Source organism: Borostomias antarcticus (genome assembly GCF_949987555.1).
Source record: "Borostomias antarcticus genome assembly, chromosome: 13".
Classification (NCBI taxonomy): Eukaryota; Metazoa; Chordata; class Actinopteri; order Stomiiformes; family Stomiidae; genus Borostomias; species Borostomias antarcticus.
In genome coordinates, this window is record NC_140246.1 from 22,500,805 (window position 1) to 22,521,196 (window position 20,392).

At 49.7% G+C, this 20,392-nt stretch overlaps 1 protein-coding gene across 1 annotated transcript in view; it reads left to right on the forward strand.

The window, feature by feature from the left end:
- Positions 1 to 2,777: 2,777 nt before the first annotated feature.
- The window catches only part of syn3 (synapsin III), a gene marked incomplete at both ends in the record, with an annotated part of 186,109 nt that continues 168,494 nt past the window's right edge, over positions 2,778 to 20,392 (forward strand). The window contains 3 exon segments of the mRNA XM_084447780.1: positions 2,778 to 2,926; positions 2,928 to 3,003; positions 3,006 to 3,172. Coding sequence (XP_084303906.1) covers positions 2,778 to 2,926; positions 2,928 to 3,003; positions 3,006 to 3,172 — 392 coding nt within the window.

Sequence of the window (20,392 nt, forward strand, 5' to 3'; positions counted from 1 at the left end):
ACCTTTAAAAATAAACAAAAACGTGGGCCCACTCACACTCTCACACACTCACACTCACACACACTCACACACACTCACACTCACATACAAGACTGTGCGAAGACGTAACGTTACGTTGCAGGCCTGTGAGCGTTGCTGGTGAATGGGAGACCAGAACTGCTTAGCTCTCCAGAGTGAATAGAACAGGGTGGCAGTCACAACGAGGGCTCTTCAAAGCTCAAAACGGGCATTCATGTACTCACTGAGCCCCGGATTGGGCAGAAAGGGGATGGAGGGGGGGAAGTCTGCAAACTTTCGGTTACAGGCACATCCAGCAGATGCAGTTACGACGTGTGGCAGCATGCTTTTGATGCAAAACTTAAAAGTAGTCCAAAGAAGTTTTCCAGCGTCTTCTCCTCGTGCCTCAAATGTCTGTCTCCTACATCAAGCATAATAACTAAGCAACAGTCCAAAACCTTCTCCTGGCGAACTAGCATGCTTTGACAACAACATATCTATCGAGTGAGCTTACTCCGTAGCTACAATGCTAGCTAACGTTGGCGCAAATGCAATGTACAATTTACATCTACAACATAGCACACTCAACACTTAATGACAGTCTAGAATGTATTTCTACGACTCATATTTACCTTGATATATCCACAAAAAAAACCAAATACATTCAGAGGATCAGAGTGAGGAGGGGAGGGTGGAATTATAAATGTGTCTAAAGCTGTTACATCTACATTCACATCCCATACACACTGAACATCACACCCCATACACACTGAACATCACACCCCATACACACTGAACATCACACCCCATACACACTGAACATCACACCCCATACACACTGAACATCACACCCCATACATACTGAACATCACACCCCATACACACTGAACATCACATCCCATACATATACTGAACATCACATCCCATACATATACTGAACATCACATCCCATACACACTGAACATCACATCCCATACACACTGAACATCACATCCCATACACACTGAACATCACACCCCATACACACTGAACATCACATCCCATACACACTGAACATCACACCCCATACACACTGAACATCACACCCCATACACACTGAACATCACACCCCATACACACTGAACATCACATCCCATACACACTGAACATCACATCCCATACATATACTGAACATCACATCCCATACACACTGAACATCACACCCCATACACACTGAACATCACACCCCATACACACTGAACATCACACCCCATACACACTGAACATCACACCCCATACACACTGAACATCACATCCCATACATATACTGAACATCACACCCCATACACACTGAACATCACATCCCATACACACTGAACATCACACCCCATACACACTGAACATCACACCCCATACACACTGAACATCACACCCCATACACACTGAACATCACATCCCATACATATACTGAACATCACACCCCATACACACTGAACATCACATCCCATACACACTGAACATCACATCCCATACACACTGAACATCACATCCCATACACACTGAACATCACATCCCATACACACTGAACATCACATCCCATACATATACTGAACATCACATCCCATACATATACTGAACATCACATCCCATACACACTGAACATCACATCCCATACACACACTGAACATCACATCCCATACATATACTGAACATCACACCCCATACATATACTTAACATCACATATCATACATATACTGAACATCACATCCCATACACACTTAATGTCACATCCCATACACACACTGAACACTGCTTTAGACATGTTTATAAATCACCCTCCCATCCTCATGTCTCTCTCTCTCCGTCTCTCCCCTTCCCCCTGAGCCTGATTGAGATGAGTATGTGTGTGTGTATGCATGTGTGTGTGTATCCGTGTGTGTGTGTGTGTGTGTGTATATATGTTGTGACACCCGGGCAGAGCAGGTAGGGTGGAGAACAACAGGGAGAGCGAGACCGGGAGCTGTTTAGCGCCTCGGCGCGTTTATTGGTGCAACCAAAAACAAAAATAGGTGAACAAAAACTCAGCCGCGGTCCCTCGGCTTCCTGGACTTCCTCAGCGGCCTGCGTGGAATCCAGGTGGGGAATGAGGCGGTTCACTTCTGGGGATGACAAACAGAAAGGCGGTTAGTCTTGTTGGGGGTTATGAGAGTGTCAGCCAGGCTACCTCGTCATACTCACTGAGTCTCCAGACCCCTCGCTGCCTCCCTGACTGGGGTTTTAAGGCGTTGTTGGCTCGTTAGCTGATTTGCCCCAGCTGGTGTTCTCCCAGTCAGGGCTCGATCACGCAATCTCCTGCAGCTGGGCTGCAGGGTTGCCGTGGCGACCAGAAAAGGCCGGTAGATGCCTTCGATGACCTGGCCGCGCTGTCCCTGGTGGTGACGTGGGGTATCTCGTCCTGGGGCAGCCGGTCGGTGCATTCTTGGGGCAGCCTGCCCTGGCGCAGTGTTGTGTGTGTCTGTATGTGTGTCTGCGTGTGTGCGCGTGTGTATCCGTGTGTGTGTGTGTGTGTATGCGTGTGTGTGTTTGTGTGTGTTTGCTTCACCAGCTGTTCCAGGATACACCGGAGCACCACAGCATCATGATCATTCCCTCAGCATCTCCACAATGAATTAATACACACAATGATTTTACTAATCATTCTCTCTCTCTCTCTCTCTCTCTCTCTCTCTCTCTCTCCATCTAACAGGATAAGAGTCGACCCATCTCTCCTCTTGCTTGACCGAGCTACCAGCCCGTCGCCATGAACTACCTTCGTAGGCGTCTGTCGGACAGCAGCTTCGTGGCCAACCTGCCCAATGGCTACATGATGGACCTGCAGCGTCCTGCGCCTGGGCCCTCCGCCCCCTCCACCTCCACCTCCTCCCCCGCCTCCCCCGCCACGGAGCGGCGACAGCCCCCCGACCAGCCCCAGGCCCCCCCCCCCGCAGCCGCCGCCGCTGCCGCCACCGCCACCGCCTCCTCCTCCTCCGGGGGGGGCGGCTTCCTCAGCTCGTTCTCCAGCGTGGTGAAGAGCGCCCAGATGGCCCAGTCCGTGGCGGCGGCGGCGCATGCCAAGTCGGCGTCCGCCTCGCCCCCCAAACCCGTCATACGCAAACCCAAGATCCTCCTGGTCATAGACGACCAGCACACTGACTGGTACGTGCTCGTTCACACACTCCCCCAGCATGCCCTTTCATGGCTAGTTATTGATGTTTTATTGACGTTATTTAAACAGCCTTTCTCTGACTGACGTTATTTAAACAGCCTTTCTCTGACCGTCCGTGGAACGTTTAGTATGGTTCTGTGAGGAACACGAGAGTTCCTTCAGCTCTGCGTTGGGCTGCTGCACTGTCCGCGGAACGTTTAGTATGGTTCTGTGAGGGAACGAGAGTTCCTTCAGCTCTGCGTTGGGCTGCTGCACTGTCCGCGGAACGTTTAGTATGGTTCTGTGAGGGAACGAGAGTTCCTTCAGCTCTGCGTTGGGCTGCTGGACTGACAGCTCAGGCCATTCCATTACTCAGGCGGAACTGACTGGTCCTGAATCTGTAGCAGCAGAGGAACGCACGCACATCAAACAAAGTGCGACAGGTGCTCGACAAAAATGAATGAACTTAAGACAGAGAGAATGTTTGCACACTGTATTTAGCTCCCACGGTGAGTTTTAATAAATAGGGCACAACGTTTCAGCCAAAATGGCCTTCTTCAGGTGCAATACTGAACATGTGAGGGGGCAGGGTGTATAAACAAGGGTAAAAGGAAGTGGGTGTGTCCATAGTGGGGTCAAAGTTTAAAAACAGGTACAATCTATACTTCTGCAGTGCACAGTAGTGCTATACAAGTTCAACATTACAGGTGTAATTATGTAGCCTGCACAAATACATCACATTAGAATAATTCACGTTACAGGTATCTGAAACCAAAAGTGAGCAGGAAACATGAGCCGTGACAAAATCAGACTAGCACAATTATAAAAACACATTTGATATCAAATTCTTCATTCAAGCCGTAAGGGGACATTGTGTTAAGAGCATAAATATAATATGTTTCACGTTGTAACAGTAAACGCTCATAGTTAGCGCCTCTAGAAGGTCTGACCACTTTCTCAATACCCCTGTACCTGAGAGAGCTAATGCTATGCCCAGACGTTTCAAAATGTGGTCTTGAGTTTTGGGTCAGAGCTGATAATGTGCCAGTGTTTCTTAAGGATCTTGTTAAACTCAAAACCCAGTGAGTATCTGATGAAACACATAGGAGAATGATCTCTCTAAAATGAAAGGCTTTTGACACAGTCAACCATAAGGTGTTATTTACTAAACCATCCACTTTCAACTTCAACTGAGTCATACCTCAGCAACAGAACCCAGTGTGTGAAAGTCCACAACCATCAATCAGACACCATCAACTCCCACACTGGCGTACCACAAGGATCCATCCTAGGACCACTTCTGTTTAGCCTATATGTCAGTGACTTACCCACCGTATGCCCTGATGTGGAGATTCAGTTATATGCAGACGACACGGTCATCTATGAAGATGGAAGCACAACAGGCTGCAGCAAGACTCACCAACACATTGGGCCACATAACAGCTTGGCTAGAACAGTCATGCCTCCAGCTCAATGGAGCGAAAACTGTTGCCATGTTGTTCACAAAGAAACCATGTACCACCCCGGACCCAGATATCATGATATCAGGAGGAAAGCTGCACATAGTCCATCAATACAAATATCTGGGCATCGTCATTGATTCAAATCTGTCCTTCAAGTCTCACATCAGGAAAGTTTGCCACAAGGTTAAATTAAGTTTATCTAGCAACAAGTTCATCAGAAATTCCATGACCATTGATGCCGCCAAGCTGCACTTTAATGCAATGATAGTCTCCCATCTCACATACTGGTTAACCAGTGTAGCACAGGCCAACAAAACAACACTCAAGCCATTAGAAACACTGTACAAACAGAGCCTTAAAGTCCTGGAAACCAAACACACATCACCACTGTCTCATTTTACAGAAGTATAAACTTCTGAGCTGGGAAAATTTAATCATGTACACAAACCTCTGCCTCCTCTACAAAATCCTACACAACACTGCACCCCCTCCGCTTCATACATACATCACACAGAGATCAAACACTAACCACACAACCAGAGCCTCCACCTGAGGAGACTGCATCGTACCCACAGAATCAGTACATTTAGCCGCTCATCATTCTCAGTTAAAGCATCACAGGACTGGAACTCAATACCCACAGAGACTAGGGACCTCAATACTCACTGTACCTTCACTGCACACCTGAAATCATGGCTCATCAACAGTAATCAACCATGTACACATTAATACAGTAGATACTTTGTAGTAGATATATATATATACAGTAGATATACTTACAGTAGATATATTGCCATCATATCAACTGTTTTGTCCTGTCATAATCGTTAGTCCTGTCATGTCCTGTCATGAGCATGTTTTTGTCCTCATAAGTGCATGTGTATTTTCTAGTATGTTAATAAGTGTTCCATGTGCCCTAATGTCTTATGTCCGTCTTTTAGCTTATTTCTATTGTTTTTTATTGCACTGCATTTTATATTTCAGGTTGCCTTTTTAACATCTGGCCAGTGACAGCAGATGAAAACTAGTCTCTTGGCTAATTCTGGATCATTTATGATTTATTGTACCCACAATTTATTGTCTTTTAATGTACATTGTCCCTGAAAAATAAACCAATAACATAAATAAAATACAATAAATAAACAAATAAATAGTGGTCTTAACTCTGGGTTGTAAGCACTCATCCTGTGAACTGGTCCTGAAGCGGTCTGCAATCCTATCTATCCATTCCTTTTTGTAATGCCTGTCCAGAAATCAGTTGGTGAGATCCGTGGCTTGTCTGTTAAATACAGGGTGTCTGAGCTGCAGACTCTCCTAGCACGATGGAACCAGCTAATCAGGAGGCTTTTGATAAGGTGTGTGCGATGGAAGCTGTCTCCACACAGTAAAGTGTTTCTATCGGTGGGTTTACAAAATTAGTCTGTGTGTATGGAGTTCCTTCATGACCAGAACATCCAACAAACGAATACTGGTACAACTTAACTCAAGAGTGAAACTCAAATGCTCTTTAACAGAGTTCAAATATCTATGAAAATCCTCAAGTGTCTCTTTGCTGCCTGTCCAAATTATAAACAGGTCATCAATGTAACGTTGGCAAGTTGAGATCTTAGAAAAGAAAGGACATCAGGGTTTAAGACAAGCTGGTTCTCAAAGTACCCCATGTAGAGGTTGGCATAGTTGGGGGCCATCGTACTCCCCATGGCTGTACCCTTAGTTTGCAAAAAATACTCATTTTTAAACAGAAAATAGTTACTGGTGAGAACAGTTTCTGTGAGGTCACTGATAGAGGCAGTATTGGGTTTATCAGTCTGCAATCTCTGATCCAGAAAAAAATCACCTGCTTCTATACCCCCGTCATGTGGGGTGCTGGTGTAGAGGCTGCTTCTATACCCCCGTCATGTGGGGTGCTGGTGTAGAGGCTGCTTCTATACCCCCGTCATGTGGGGCGTTGGTGAAGAGGCTGCTTCTATACCCCCGTCATGTGGGGTGCTGGTGTAGAGGCTGCTTCTATACCCCAGTCATGTGGGGCGTTGGTGTAGAGGCTGCTTCTATACCCCCGTCATGTGGGGCGTTGGTGTAGAGGCTGCTTCTATACCCCCGTCATGTGGGGTGCTGGTGTAGAGGCTACTTCTATACCCCCGTCATGTGGGGTGCTGGTGTAGAGGCTGCTTCTATACCCCCGTCATGTGGGGTGCTGGTGTAGAGGCTGCTTCTATACCCCCGTCATGTGGGGTGCTGGTGTAGAGGCTGCTTCTATACCCCCGTCATGTGGGGTGCTGGTGTAGAGGCTGCTTCTATACCCCCGTCATGTGGGGTGCTGGTGTAGAGGCTGCTTCTATACCCCCGTCATGTGGGGTGCTGGTGTAGAGGCTGCTTCTATACCCCCGTCATGTGGGGTGCTGGTGTAGAGGCTGGAGGACAGACTGTAGGTAATTGAATGGCCTTGAGTTCGTGAATGAAGTCAATAGTCTCTGGTGTAGGAAGGAAGACAGGTTACCCATTATTTCAGAAAATGATCGACAAAGGTGGAGATATTGGTAGTTAAGGAGCCAATACTGCTAACAATAGGCCTCCCCACTAGAGGGGTAGTCTGAGATTTAATACCCCACTAGAGGGGTAGTCTGAGATTTAATACCCCACTAGAGGGGTAGTCAGATTTAATACCCCACTAGAGGGGTAGTCAGATTTAATACCACACTAGAGGGGTAGTCAGATTTAATACCCCACTAGAGGGGTAGTCTGAGATTTAATACCCCACTAGAGGGGTAGTCTGAGATTTAATACCACACTAGAGGGGTAGTCTGAGATTTAATACCACACTAGAGGGGTAGTCAGATTTAATACCCCACTACCGGGGTAGTCTGAGATTTAATACCCCACTAGAGGGGTAGTCTGAGATTTAATACCCCACTAGAGGGGTAGTCTGAGATTTAATACCACACTAGAGGGGTAGTCTGAGATTTAATACCCCACTAGAGGGGTAGTCTGAGATTTAATACCCCACTAGAGGGGTAGTCTGAGATTTAATACCCCACTAGAGGGGTAGTCTGAGATTTAATACCACACTAGAGGGGTAGTCTGAGATTTAATACCCCACTAGAGGGGTAGTCTGAGATTTAATACCACACTAGAGGGATAGTCTGAGATTTAATACCCCACTAGAGGGGTAGTCTGAGATTTAATACCCCACTAGAGGGGTAGTCAGATTTAATACCCCACTAGAGGGGTAGTCTGAGATTTAATACCCCACTAGAGGGGTAGTCTGAGATTTAATACCCCACTAGAGAGTTGTCAGATTTAATACCCCACTAGAGGGGTAGTCTGAGATTTAATACCACACTAGAGGGATAGTCTGAGATTTAATACCCCACTAGAGGGGTAGTCTGAGATTTAATACCCCACTAGAGGGGTAGTCAGATTTAATACCCCACTAGAGGGGTAGTCTGAGATTTAATACCCCACTAGAGGGGTAGTCAGATTTAATACCACACTAGAGGGGTAGTCTGAGATTTAATACCCCACTAGAGGGGTAGTCTGAGATTTAATACAGTACCACACTAGAGGGGTAGTCAGAGATTTAATACCACACTAGAGGGGTAGTCTGAGATTTAATACCACACTAGAGGGGTAGTCTGAGATTTAATACCACACTAGAGGGGTAGTCTGAGATTTAATACAGTACCACACTAGAGGGGTAGTCAGAGATTTAATACCACACTAGAGGGGTAGTCTGAGATTTAATACCCCACTAGAGGGGTAGTCTGAGATTTAATACCCCACTAGAGGGGTAGTCAGATTTAATACCCCACTAGAGGGGTAGTCTGAGATTTAATACCCCACTAGAGGGGTAGTCAGATTTAATACCCCACTAGAGGGGTAGTCTGAGATTTAATACCCCACTAGAGGGGTAGTCTGAGATTTAATACCACACTAGAGGGGTAGTCTGAGATTTAATACCCCACTAGAGGGGTAGTCTGAGATTTGTGAACCTTGGGAGAGTATAAATAACAGGAATCACAGGAAAGTCATTTATCATGAATTCATATTCATTCCTGTGCAGTTCTCCCTTATCCAACCAAAACCTCCGTTTGTCATGAACCGCTCGTTTGAATTGGTTAGTTGGATCAGAGGACAACTTTTGATCGAATGTAGCATCATTTAATTGTCTCCTAATTTCACAGTCGTTATCACAAAGGTCCTGAATCACAATGGCCCCACCCTTATTAGCAGGGCGGACAATAACTGTTTTATCTTTACCCAAAGCAGATATCACCTCTTTTTCAGCTTTAGACATGTTATGGCACACTTGACATTCTCTCTTGTTTTTAAGGACTGCATGTTCATCACTCTCTACTAAGCGGCAATACATGTCAAGAGAGGCGTTTCTGTTTCTCGGAGGAATAAAGGTAGATTATTATGACCATAAGTTCGGCACCGTTGGCATTCACATTGTCTTGTCTCTCTCCGGGGGGAACGATATCCTTAGAGTGAAAAGATTATTTCAGTCTTAATGTTCTGAAGAACTTCTGAAAGTCTGCGATGGTCTCAAAGTCGTTGGTGGGGGTAGTGGGTGCATAAGACTGAGAGCAGTCTTGCACGTCTCCGTCAGAGGTTTAGTGGATTATAGTCGTGGTCCCCTGGTGTTGTGCACACGTTCTCTTCTTCCGTAGGCCTCGTCTTGTTCGCTTATGGTGTAGCGAATATTCCGTCCGCGTCGGCCTCTGCCATGATCTCCTCCTCAGGGGCGTCTCCTGAAAAAGGCGCACCGCGTCCCGATTGGCTACTGGAGTCGGAATCAACAGAGGTAGAAGAAGGCCAGGGAGGAAGAGGAAAAAGAACGGTCTCGCACACTACTGGGCTCCATAGTTACGGCATTTATTGTACCAGAATCAAAAAATGTGTGACGTTTCGAGCAACGCTCTTCATCAGACAGCGTTGCTCGAAAGGTCACACATTTTTTGATTCTGGTACAATAAATGCCGTAACTATGGAGCCCAGCTTTTTCATTTTGATATCTCTCGTTTCGGCTCGGCACCTGGCCTTTTTTGATTTATGGATGTGCATGTGCCACTTTGTTCAGGGAGGAAGAGTACCCCGATCAAAAAGGCGTGTTTGGGATCGTTTGGTAGGATCTCTTGTCGTTTTACGCCAAAAATATTTGGCTGTCTTGATCTCGTTATTGTTCTTCTGCTTCAGTTGTTCGATGTCTTTATTCCGTTCAGTCAGTCTGATTTTGTCAGTGAGCTCCTTGTTGAGACGACTCTTGGACTGTTGGATCTCTTCCCTCGTTTTGGTCAATTGCTCTGTGGTCTCTTGAATGACGAGTGCCATCAAATCCAAAGAGCACTTATTCAGAATTTCGCACCAGCGATCACAAAATTTGGATGAATCACCCTCAGTCCCAGAGCAGAGCCCCCTCAGAAGTGCAGTCTTTTAGTTTTTCCCCCCAAAATGATTCCCCTCTTTCTAAAGCCAGCAGAATTCCAAAACCCTTCCTTTCCCTTTCATCTCCTCATGCCTGAGTAACTGATCTGCAGACAGCCCCTAGACAGGGAACCCCCAGACCAGACAGCCCCTAGACAGACCCCAGACCAGACAGCCCCTAGACAGACCCCAGACCAGACAGCCCCTAGACAGGGAACCCCCAGACCAGACAGCCCCTAGACAGGGAACCCCCAGACCAGACAGCCCCTAGACAGGGAACCCCCAGACCAGACAGACCCCAGACAGGGAACCCCCAGACCAGACAGCCCCTAGACAGGGAACCCCCAGACCAGACAGCCCCTATACAGGGAACCCCCAGACCAGACAGCCCCTAGACAGGGAACCCCCAGACCAGACAGCCCCTAGACAGGGAACCCCCAGACCAGACAGCCCCTAGACAGGGAACCCCCAGACCAGACAGACCCCAGACAGGGAACCCCCAGACCAGACAGCCCCTAGACAGGGAACCCCCAGACCAGACAGACCCCAGACAGGGAACCCCCAGACCAGACAGACCCCAGACAGGGAACCCCCAGACCAGACAGCCCCTAGACAGGGAACCCCCAGACCAGACAGCCCCTAGACAGGGAACCCCCAGACCAGACAGCCCCCAGACAGGGAACCCCCAGACCAGACAGCCCCTAGACAGGGAACCCCCAGACCAGACAGCCCCCAGACAGGGAACCCCCAGACCAGACAGCCCCTAGACAGGGAACCCCCAGACCAGACAGCCCCCAGACAGGGAACCCCCAGACCAGACAGACCCCAGACAGGGAACCCCCAGACCAGACAGCCCCCAGACAGGGAACCCCCAGACCAGACAGCCCCTAGACAGGGAACCCCCAGACCAGACAGCCCCTAGACAGGGAACCCCCAGACCAGACAGCCCCCAGACAGGGAACCCCCAGACCAGACAGACCCCAGACAGGGAACCCCCAGACCAGACAGCCCCCAGACAGGGAACCCCCAGACCAGACAGCCCCTAGACAGGGAACCCCCAGACCAGACAGACCCCAGACAGGGAACCCCCAGACCAGACAGCCCCTAGACAGGGAACCCCCAGACCAGACAGCCCCCAGACAGGGAACCCCCAGACCAGACAGCCCCTAGACAGACCCCAGACCAGACAGACCCCAGACAGACAGGCAGCTCCTAGACAGACAGACAGGCCCCAGACAGACAGACAGGCCCCAGACAGACAGCCCTCAAACAGACAGGCCTCAGACAGGCAGCCCTCAGGCAGCCCTCAGGCAGACAGACAGACAGACAGACAGACAGACAGACAGACAGACAGACAGACAGACAGACAGACAGACAGACAGGCCCCAGACAGACTGCCCTCAGACAGACAGGCCTCAGACAGACAGGCCCCAGACAGACAGCCCTCAGACAGAAAGGCAGACAGACAGACAGGCCCCAGACAGACAGCCCTCAGACAGAAAGGCAGACAGACAGACAGGCCCCAGACAGACAGCCCTCAGACAGAAAGGCAGACAGACAGACAGCCCTCAGACAGGCAGCCCTCAGACAGACAGGCAGCCCTCGTTCTCTGTAATCTCCATCACCTTGCTCCTCCAGGACTACTGTGAGGCCTGGGTCCAAATACTATTTGAAATAATTTCAAATGTATCTGCACTTGAATTGTTCATGCCTGGCCCAATGGGACTGTTCACAACAACTTACCCCCCCACACACCCCGTCTGACACCCAGGCAGACTCAAGCAAACACTAAATCATGTGAAAGGATTTCAAATAGTATTTTGAAGTGGGTGTGGTTGTGTCTCAGATCTGTGTCAGGCTGATCGCAGGCGACCCTGCCCAGATGAGTCAGCGTTGTCTTTATCAGCTTAACCTCTTTACTGTGTTTGTCCCCGGGGGGAAAATGGTTTAGACTGAGAACGAGACATGGTGCTCGGAGAACACAGACCTCCGCTCATGAACGCACTTCATAAGTAATCAGAGAGCAGAGACCTCCGCTCATGAACGCACTTCATAAGTAATCAGAGAGCAGAGACCTCCGGTAAAGAACGCCTTTCCTGGCTCTGTCTGTGCGCATGTGCACAGGGCCGTCTGGGAGAGAAGCGAGGCCCTGTGTGAAGAAGGCATTGCGAGGCCTTTATGCACTATGCAGACACTGCTTTTTTTTCCACTTGGCACAAAATACGCACATCATGCATCTTCCACGGTTGTGACGTAGCCCCCCATCCTTTACGTCTAGTGGAGTACCTAGGACTAGCCTGAGGAACTGGTTTGTACTGACACTGTAAAGACAAGCGATTACAAGAATTCCAATGTACCTGTAGGCTACTCGAGGACAGTGGACTGCTCTCCGCGCCTCCCACATGCACCCAACCGTGAAAACTGTGTCTTTAGCCAACTCAGGGGCTGAGATGTGGGGACCGTGGTGTGGATAGTGACGTGGTGGCGAGAGGTTGTGGGGGGAGGTCAGTGATTGCCAGGCCATCCCCATGCACCCGTCAATGGAGACCGTGTGTCTGTATCCCACTCCGGGGCCGAGCAGTAGATGTGGAGGTGTTGTATGGAAGTTGAATTGAGAAGCATTAGCAGGGAGAAGCAGTAGGTGTTTGTTATAAGTACTGCTAGAACTACACTCAACAAGAACACAGTCTATCTAAGCTTGTTGCTGCCCTCCCGTGGCCGAACATGGTAAATGCAGTCTATCTGCCTCTTGTGGTAGCAACATAGAACTACAGGTTCTGGGACCACTGCCTCTTGTGGTAGCAACATAGAACTGCAGGTCAACAACGGGACAGAGAAAGCCAGGGAGGGAGTGACAACCGGACATTTGGGGATGCATAAGGGCCTCGCAATGCCTGTTTCACACAGGGCCTCGCATATCTCCCAGACTGCCCTGCTGTTTCACACAGGGCCTCGCATATCTCCCAGACTGCCCTGCTGTTTCACACAGGGCCTCGCATATCTCCCAGACTGCCCTGCTGTTTCACACAGGGCCTCGCATATCTCCCAGACGACCCTGCGCAGATGTAGGAGAGGTCCTTATTGTCTTTCCATCCAGGTTCACATACAACAGCAAACAGTCTCGTCATGAGTCTTTCCATAATATTTGACAGGATGATTCTTGAAAATGGCCGTTTTAGAACTTACCACATTCCAAATTGGCAGTGAAACAAACCTCTTAAAACTGTCTTGCCTGCTGAACCTGGATTTATTCTGCTGCTTAATGTCACAGCTGCAGGAAATGCCCTTCACGCTAACTCTCAGGCTCCATGGTTCTGTAGTGTAGGGCTCTGTGGTTCTGTAGTGTAGGGTTCTGTGGTTCTGTAGTGTAGGGTTCTGTGGTTCTGTAGTATAGGGCTCCATGGTTCTGTAGTGTAGGGTTCTGTGGTTCTGTACTGTATGGCTCTGTGGTTCTGTAGTGTAGGGTTCTGTGGTTCTGTAGTGTAGGGCTCTGTGGTTCTGTACTGTATGGCTCTGTGGTTCTGTAGTGTAGGGCTCTGTGGTTCTGTACTGTAGGGTTCTGTGGTTCTGTAGTGTATGGTTCTGTGGTTCTGTAGTGTAGGGCTCTGTGGTTCTGTACTGTATGGCTCTGGGGTTCTGTACTGTAGAGTTCTGTGGTTCTGTAGTGTAGGGCTCTGTGGTTCTGTAGTGTAGGGTTCTGTGGTTCTGTAGTGTAGGGCTCTGTGGTTCTGTAGTGTAGTGCTCTGTGGTTCTGTACTGTAGAGTTCTGTGGTTCTGTAGTGTATGGCTCTGTGGTTCTGTACTGTAGAGTTCTGTGGTTCTGTAGTGTAGGGTTCTGTGGTTCTGTAGTGTATGGCTCTGTGGTTCTGTATTGTAGGGTTCTGTGGTTCTGTAGTGTAGGGTTCTGTGGTTCTGTACTGTAGAGTTCTGTGGTTCTGTAGTGTATGGCTCTGTGGTTCTGTATTGTAGGGTTCTGTGGTTCTGTAGTGTAGGGTTCTGTGGTTCTGTATTGTAGGGTTCTGTGGTTCTGTAGTGTAGGGTTCTGTGGTTCTGTAGTGTAGGGTTCTGTGGTTCTGTAGTGTAGGGCTCTGTGGTTCTGTAGTGTAGGGTTCTGTGGTTCTGTAGTGTAGGGCTCTGTGGTTCTGTAGTGTAGGGTTCTGTGGTTCTGTAGTGTAGGGCTCTGTGGTTCTGTAGTGTAGGGTTCTGTGGTTCTGTAGTGTAGGGCTCTGTGGTTCTGTAGTGTAGGGCTCTGTGGTTCTGTAGTGTAGGGCTCTGTGTTCATGTCTCAGTGCTCTGGACCATGTCCACTGTGACCCCCACACTGTTACGCCAGAGTGTTGTGCTTGTGTATTGAGAATGTGTGAGTGGGTCTGGTCAGTGTGTTTCTCTGTGTTGTGCTTGTGTATTGAGAATGTGTGAGTGGGTCTGGTCAGTGTGTTTCTCTGTGTTGTGCTTGTGTATTGAGAATGTGTGAGTGGGTCTGGTCAGTGCGTTTCTCTGTGTTGTGCTTGTGTATTGAGAATGTGTGAGTGGGGCTGGTCAGTGTGTTTCTCTGTGTTGTGCTTGTGTATTGAGAATGTGTGAGTGGGGCTGGTCAGTGTGTTTCTCTGTGTTGTGCTTGTGTATTGAGAATGTGTGAGTGGGGCTGGTCAGTGTGTTTCTCTGTGTTGTGCTTGTGTATTGAGAATGTGTGAGTGGGGCTGGTCAGTGTGTTTCTCTGTGTTGTGCTTGTGTATTGAGAATGTGTGAGTGGGTCTGGTCAGTGCGTTTCTCTGTGTTGTGCTTGTGTATTGAGAATGTGTGAGTGGGGTCTGGTCAGTGTGTTTCTCTGGGAGTTTCTGGTCAGGATCTGGGAGTGCAGCCTAGTACAGCACAGAATGTCCCTTGGGATCAATAGAGCCCCTATATTCACTGTGAACTGGAGAAATCACATTAGGCTTTATCAGAATTTTTTTTAATTAAGCAGAATTTTGACTGAATTACATCTGAGATGTTGTCATTATTTGCCACAGTGAGGCACTGTAGTCCAACTGTACAAAAATCTGTACAATTTTCCCAAGAATGCCCTCCTCCAGTCCATCCTGTCTGTGATGTGGAGGAGGGAGAATCACAGTCCGTAGGGGGCGCCAGCTGACAACCAAGGAAGCAATCAGGCCGCCCACATCTTCCCTATGGGAGACGATCAATACTGAGCATTGATTTACCTGAATCCAGTCTACCCCCCACCTCACACACACCCTCCGAGTGGAGCTCACTACTCCATACACACCACAGACCAGCTCCCTGAGGGGAGCTCACTACTCCATACACACCCCAGACCAGCTCCCTGAGGGGAGCTCACTACTCCATACACACCACAGACCAGCTCCCTGAGTGGAGCTCACTACTCCATACACACCACAGACCAGCTCCCTGAGTGGAGCTCACTACTCCACACACACCACAGACCAGCTCCCTGAGGGGAGCTCACTACTCCATACACACCCCAGACCAGCTCCCTGAGTGAGCTCACTACTCCACACACACCCCAGACCAGCTCCCTGAGTGGAGCTCACTACTCCATACACACCACAGACCAGCTCCCTGAGGGGAGCTCACTGCTCCATACACACCACAGACCAGCTCCCTGAGTGGAGCTCACTACTCCATACACACCCCAGACTGCACCTCCCTGAGGGGAGCTCACTACTCCACACACACCACAGACCAGCTCCCTGAGGGGAGCTCACTACTCCATACACACCACAGACCAGCTCCCTGAGTGGAGCTCACTACTCCATACACACCCCAGACCAGCTCCCTGAGGGGAGCTCACTACTCCATACACACCCCAGACCAGCTCCCTGAGTGGAGCTCACTACTCCATACACACCCCAGACTGCACCTCCCTGAGGGGAGCTCACTACTCCACACACACCACAGACCAGCTCCCTGAGGGGAGCTCACTACTCCATACACACCACAGACCAGCTCCCTGAGGGGAGCTCACTACTCCATACACACCACAGACCAGCTCCCTGAGGGGAGCTCACTACTCCATACACACCACAGACCAGCTCCCTGAGTGGAGCTCACTACTCCATACACACCCCAGACCAGCTCCCTGAGTGAGCTCACTACTCCATACACACCCCAGACCAGCTCCCTGAGGGGAGCTCACTACTCCATACACACCACAGACCAGCTCCCTGAGGGGAGCTCACTACTCCATACACACCACAGACCAGCTCCCTGAGTGGAGCTCACTACTCCATACACACCCCAGACCAGCTCCCTGAGTGGAGCTCACTACTCCATACACACCCCAGACCAGCTCCCTGAGGGGAGCTCACTACTCCATACACACCCCAGACTGCACCTCCCTGAGGGGAGCTCACTACTCCACACACACCACAGACCAGCTCCCTGAGGGGAGCTCACTACTCCATACACACCCCAGACTGCACCTCCCTGAGTGGAGCTCACTACTCCATACACACCCCAGACCAGCTCCCTGAGTGAGCTCACTACTCCATACACACCACAGACCACCTCCCTGAGGGGAGCTCACTACTCCATACACACCACAGACCAGCTCCCTGAGGGGAGCTCACTACTCCATACACACCCCAGACCAGCTCCCTGAGTGAGCTCACTACTCCATACACACCCCAGACCAGCTCCCTGAGTGAGCTCACTACTCCACACACACCCCAGACCAGCTCCCTGAGTGAGCTCACTACTCCATACACACCCCAGACCAGCTCCCTGAGGGGAGCTCACTACTCCATACACACCCCAGACCAGCTCCCTGAGGGGAGCTCACTACTCCATACACACCACAGACCAGCTCCCTGAGTGTCTGTTGTACTGGTCAGTATTGATCAGTATTGGTTAGTATTGGTCAGTATTGGTTAGTATTGGTCAGTACTGATCAGTACTGGTCAGTACTGGTCAGTATTGGTCAGTATTGGTTAGTATTGGTCAGTACTGATCAGTACTGGTCAGTACTGGTCAGTATTGGTTAGTATTGGTTAGTATTGGTCAGTACTGCTCAGTACTGGTTAGTATTGGTCAGTACTGGTCAGTACTGGTTAGTATTGGGCAGTATTGGGCAGTACTGGTCAGTACTGGTTAGTATTGGTCAGTATTGGTTAGTATTGTTTAGTACTGGTCAGTATTGGTTAAGTATTGCTCAGTACTTGTTAGTATTGGTCAGTACTGGCTATTATTGGTCAGTACTGGTCAGTATTGGTCAGTACTGGTCGGTACTGGTACTGGTACTTGCTCCAGCACGCATTCGCACAGCGCGCATCGTTGCTCCAGCACGCTGTGCGCATGCGTGCTGGAGCAAGTGAGGAAGCTATTTCGTGTCTAAAGATCATATTACAGAGGCATGTGAAAAACAACACAACAGGCCTATGCTCTATGTAAGCACAACTAGCGATTCATCAAGACAGATTGATGAAAACAACCGTTTCGAGGCAGAAAATAGATTTTTAGAAACTGCATTCTAAGTGCCCCGACCACCGCCATTACATGGATATACTGGCTCGCGCTGGATTTTACATTTCTTCTACATGCCTCCGAACTACACCAAAGTGATCTCGGTGAGTCATATAATATGTCGTAAATAAGGTCCAGGTTGTCAAAAACGAGCATTGTCCTTTAAGACTGTGTGCTGTAAGACAGTTTGTTCAAGGCCTGCTACCGACTCCTGGGTAATGTAGTGATGATTTGATGGCCGTGTGGTTTAGTAATACGGCTAGTCATCCATGGCCCATCCTCCTGCTGTAGACTGGCCCCTCCTGCTGTAGACTGGCCCATCCTGCTGTAGACTGGCCCCTCCTGTTGTAGACTGGCCTCTCCTGCTGTAGACTGATCCCTCCTGCTGTAGACTGGCCCATCCTGCTGTAGACTGGGCCATCCTGCTGTAGACTGGCCCATCCTGCTGTAGACTGGCCCCTCCTGCTGTAGACTGGGCCATCCTGCTTTAGACTGGCCTCTCCTGCTGTAGACTGGCCCCTCCTGCTGTAGACTGATCCCTCCTGCTGTAGACTGATCCCTCCTGCTGTAGACTGATCCCTCCTGTTGTAGACTGGCCCCTCCTGCTGTAGACTGGGCCCTCCTGCTGTAGACTGGGCCCTCCTGCTGTAGACTGGTCCCTCCTGCTGTAGACTGGCCCCTCCTGCTGTAGACTGATCCCTCCTGTTGTAGACTCGGCCGTCTTGCTTTAGACTAGCCTCTCCTGCTGTAGACTGATCCCTCCTGCTGTAGACTGGGCCCTCCTGCTGTAGACTGGTCCCTCCTGCTGTAGACTGGCCCCTCCTGCTGTAGACTGATCCCTCCTGTTGTAGACTCGGCCGTCTTGCTTTAGACTAGCCTCTCCTGCTGTAGACTGATCCCTCCTGCTGTAGACTGGGCCCTCCTGCTGTAGACTGGTCCCTCCTGCTGTAGACTGGCCCCTCCTGCTGTAGACTGGGCCCTCCTGCTGTAGACTGGGCCCTCCTGCTGTAGACTGGGCCCTCCTGCTGTAGACTGATCCCTCCTGCTGTAGACTGATCCCTCCTGCTGTAGACTAGCCTCTCCTGCTGTAGACTGATCCCTCCTGCTGTAGACTGGCCCAGGCACTTGTCCTGACGTGCAGTCTGATCACATGAGTTGAGAGGTGACCTCAGGGTGTCTCCATCCCCACAAAAGATCCTGTGATTGTGAGTGGATTTTTACTTCATTCATTTCATGGCTCTGTAATGGTTTTAGAGGCTATATCATTTTGAGAGGCTGAAAGTTAGCTTAGTTCATGAAAAGTGCACATTGAGGTTAGCCTAAGCTTCCCAACTTGGAACCAAGTGCATTGTGTGTTTTTTTAACGTCATCACCATGAATACCTATTGATCGTATCTTTCAAGACCATTTCAGTCGAGATCACTTTAGTGAAAATCAATGCAGCAAATACAGCATATAGAATTTTGGCGGTGTGCTCTGTTCGGGGGGCCCCCTGCCTTCCCACTGTGTAGTGGAAAGCACGATCGTGGGGGGGGGGGGCGATCATTTAGATGTACCCCCCCCCCTCTGGGCCAGCTTGGCCCAGAGTGCACGAAGAGGGAACGGCATCGATTTAGCCCCCTGCCTCTATGACGAGTGGGCTGCGATCGGGTAGTTGCTCGTAGGTAACTCAGCCCACTAAGACCATCAAAGAGCGCCACAGGGGGACTGCTGTACACTATAGTCCCTGGCCTCCACGGGCCAGCACTTCGTGGAGTTCCGAAAGAGTACAGCCTAAAACCTCTGCCTCCATGGCGACCGGAGGGACCGCTAGGATGGCCCTTCGGAGATGTTTCGGCCCACCATCACCATGAAGAACCACAGAGACTAAGCAAGTCGAGTTCCCCGGTTTCCACTGGCCGACTCATAGTGGAATACCAGAAGAATGCAGTAAATACCCCCCAAAATGAACACATCGGCAGTTGTGTCGGAGACTTCATTCTTATTATTGAAACTGCTGCCAACAACACCATTGAATCTGGAGGGAGAACTCTGCCCAAGAGTTCACACAAGCCCGTATGTGGAGGAGGAATGCCCCCGACCTCGGACACACCACCACCAGATACACAACCACACCGAAGGCTCCGCTCACACCCCAGAAGAGCTGCGTTAACAGCTTAGGGGAGGGCAGAAGCGCTGACCTCACCTCAGTGTTTGAGTGGACTGACCCAGAAGGGCGCCCCAGCACAGTATAATATCTCTCAGCACACGCCTCCCCGTCGCCTCTCAGTCAGTCCTATTGTATCTGGTGCCGTCATCTGGATCTGATCAATGGCACAATCATTCTCTTGCGGAGGGTGAGTTTGAGTTCATACAACACCTCATTCCGGAACAGTGAAATCAACGTCCTACGTGATTTTGTGCTGCGCACTCAGCCCGTCCTCGGAATCAGAGATTTACATCTGTACTGAAGTCAAAACGTCTACAGCATCACAAATCATGCACCGAAGCCCAATTTATGCTTCGTCGAGCGACACTTTTTAAAATCGTCGCTCAACACTTTTGACGTCATGTCAGACACTTTTTTTGTGGAAAAAAAAGTGTTGCCGAGGGCTGTTGTGCACCAACGGATTTTTCTAATGTCGCTGACTCCGTCACATATTGTCGCTCAAGTGTGATTGGATAGCTACATAGAAGGCTCGTGCGTTGCCATGGATATGCTTGTTCCGCAGCCTTGTTTTAGTTTTGGTGTCATTTGACGTTTGGCTGTCATGGAAGGAGTAGAGGAACGTGTCTCCCAGCTTGTGAGGAGATATCCCCATCTCTACAATTCATCCCTGCCCCTTCACAGAGATGTCCAAGTACTGCGGAAAAGAATGA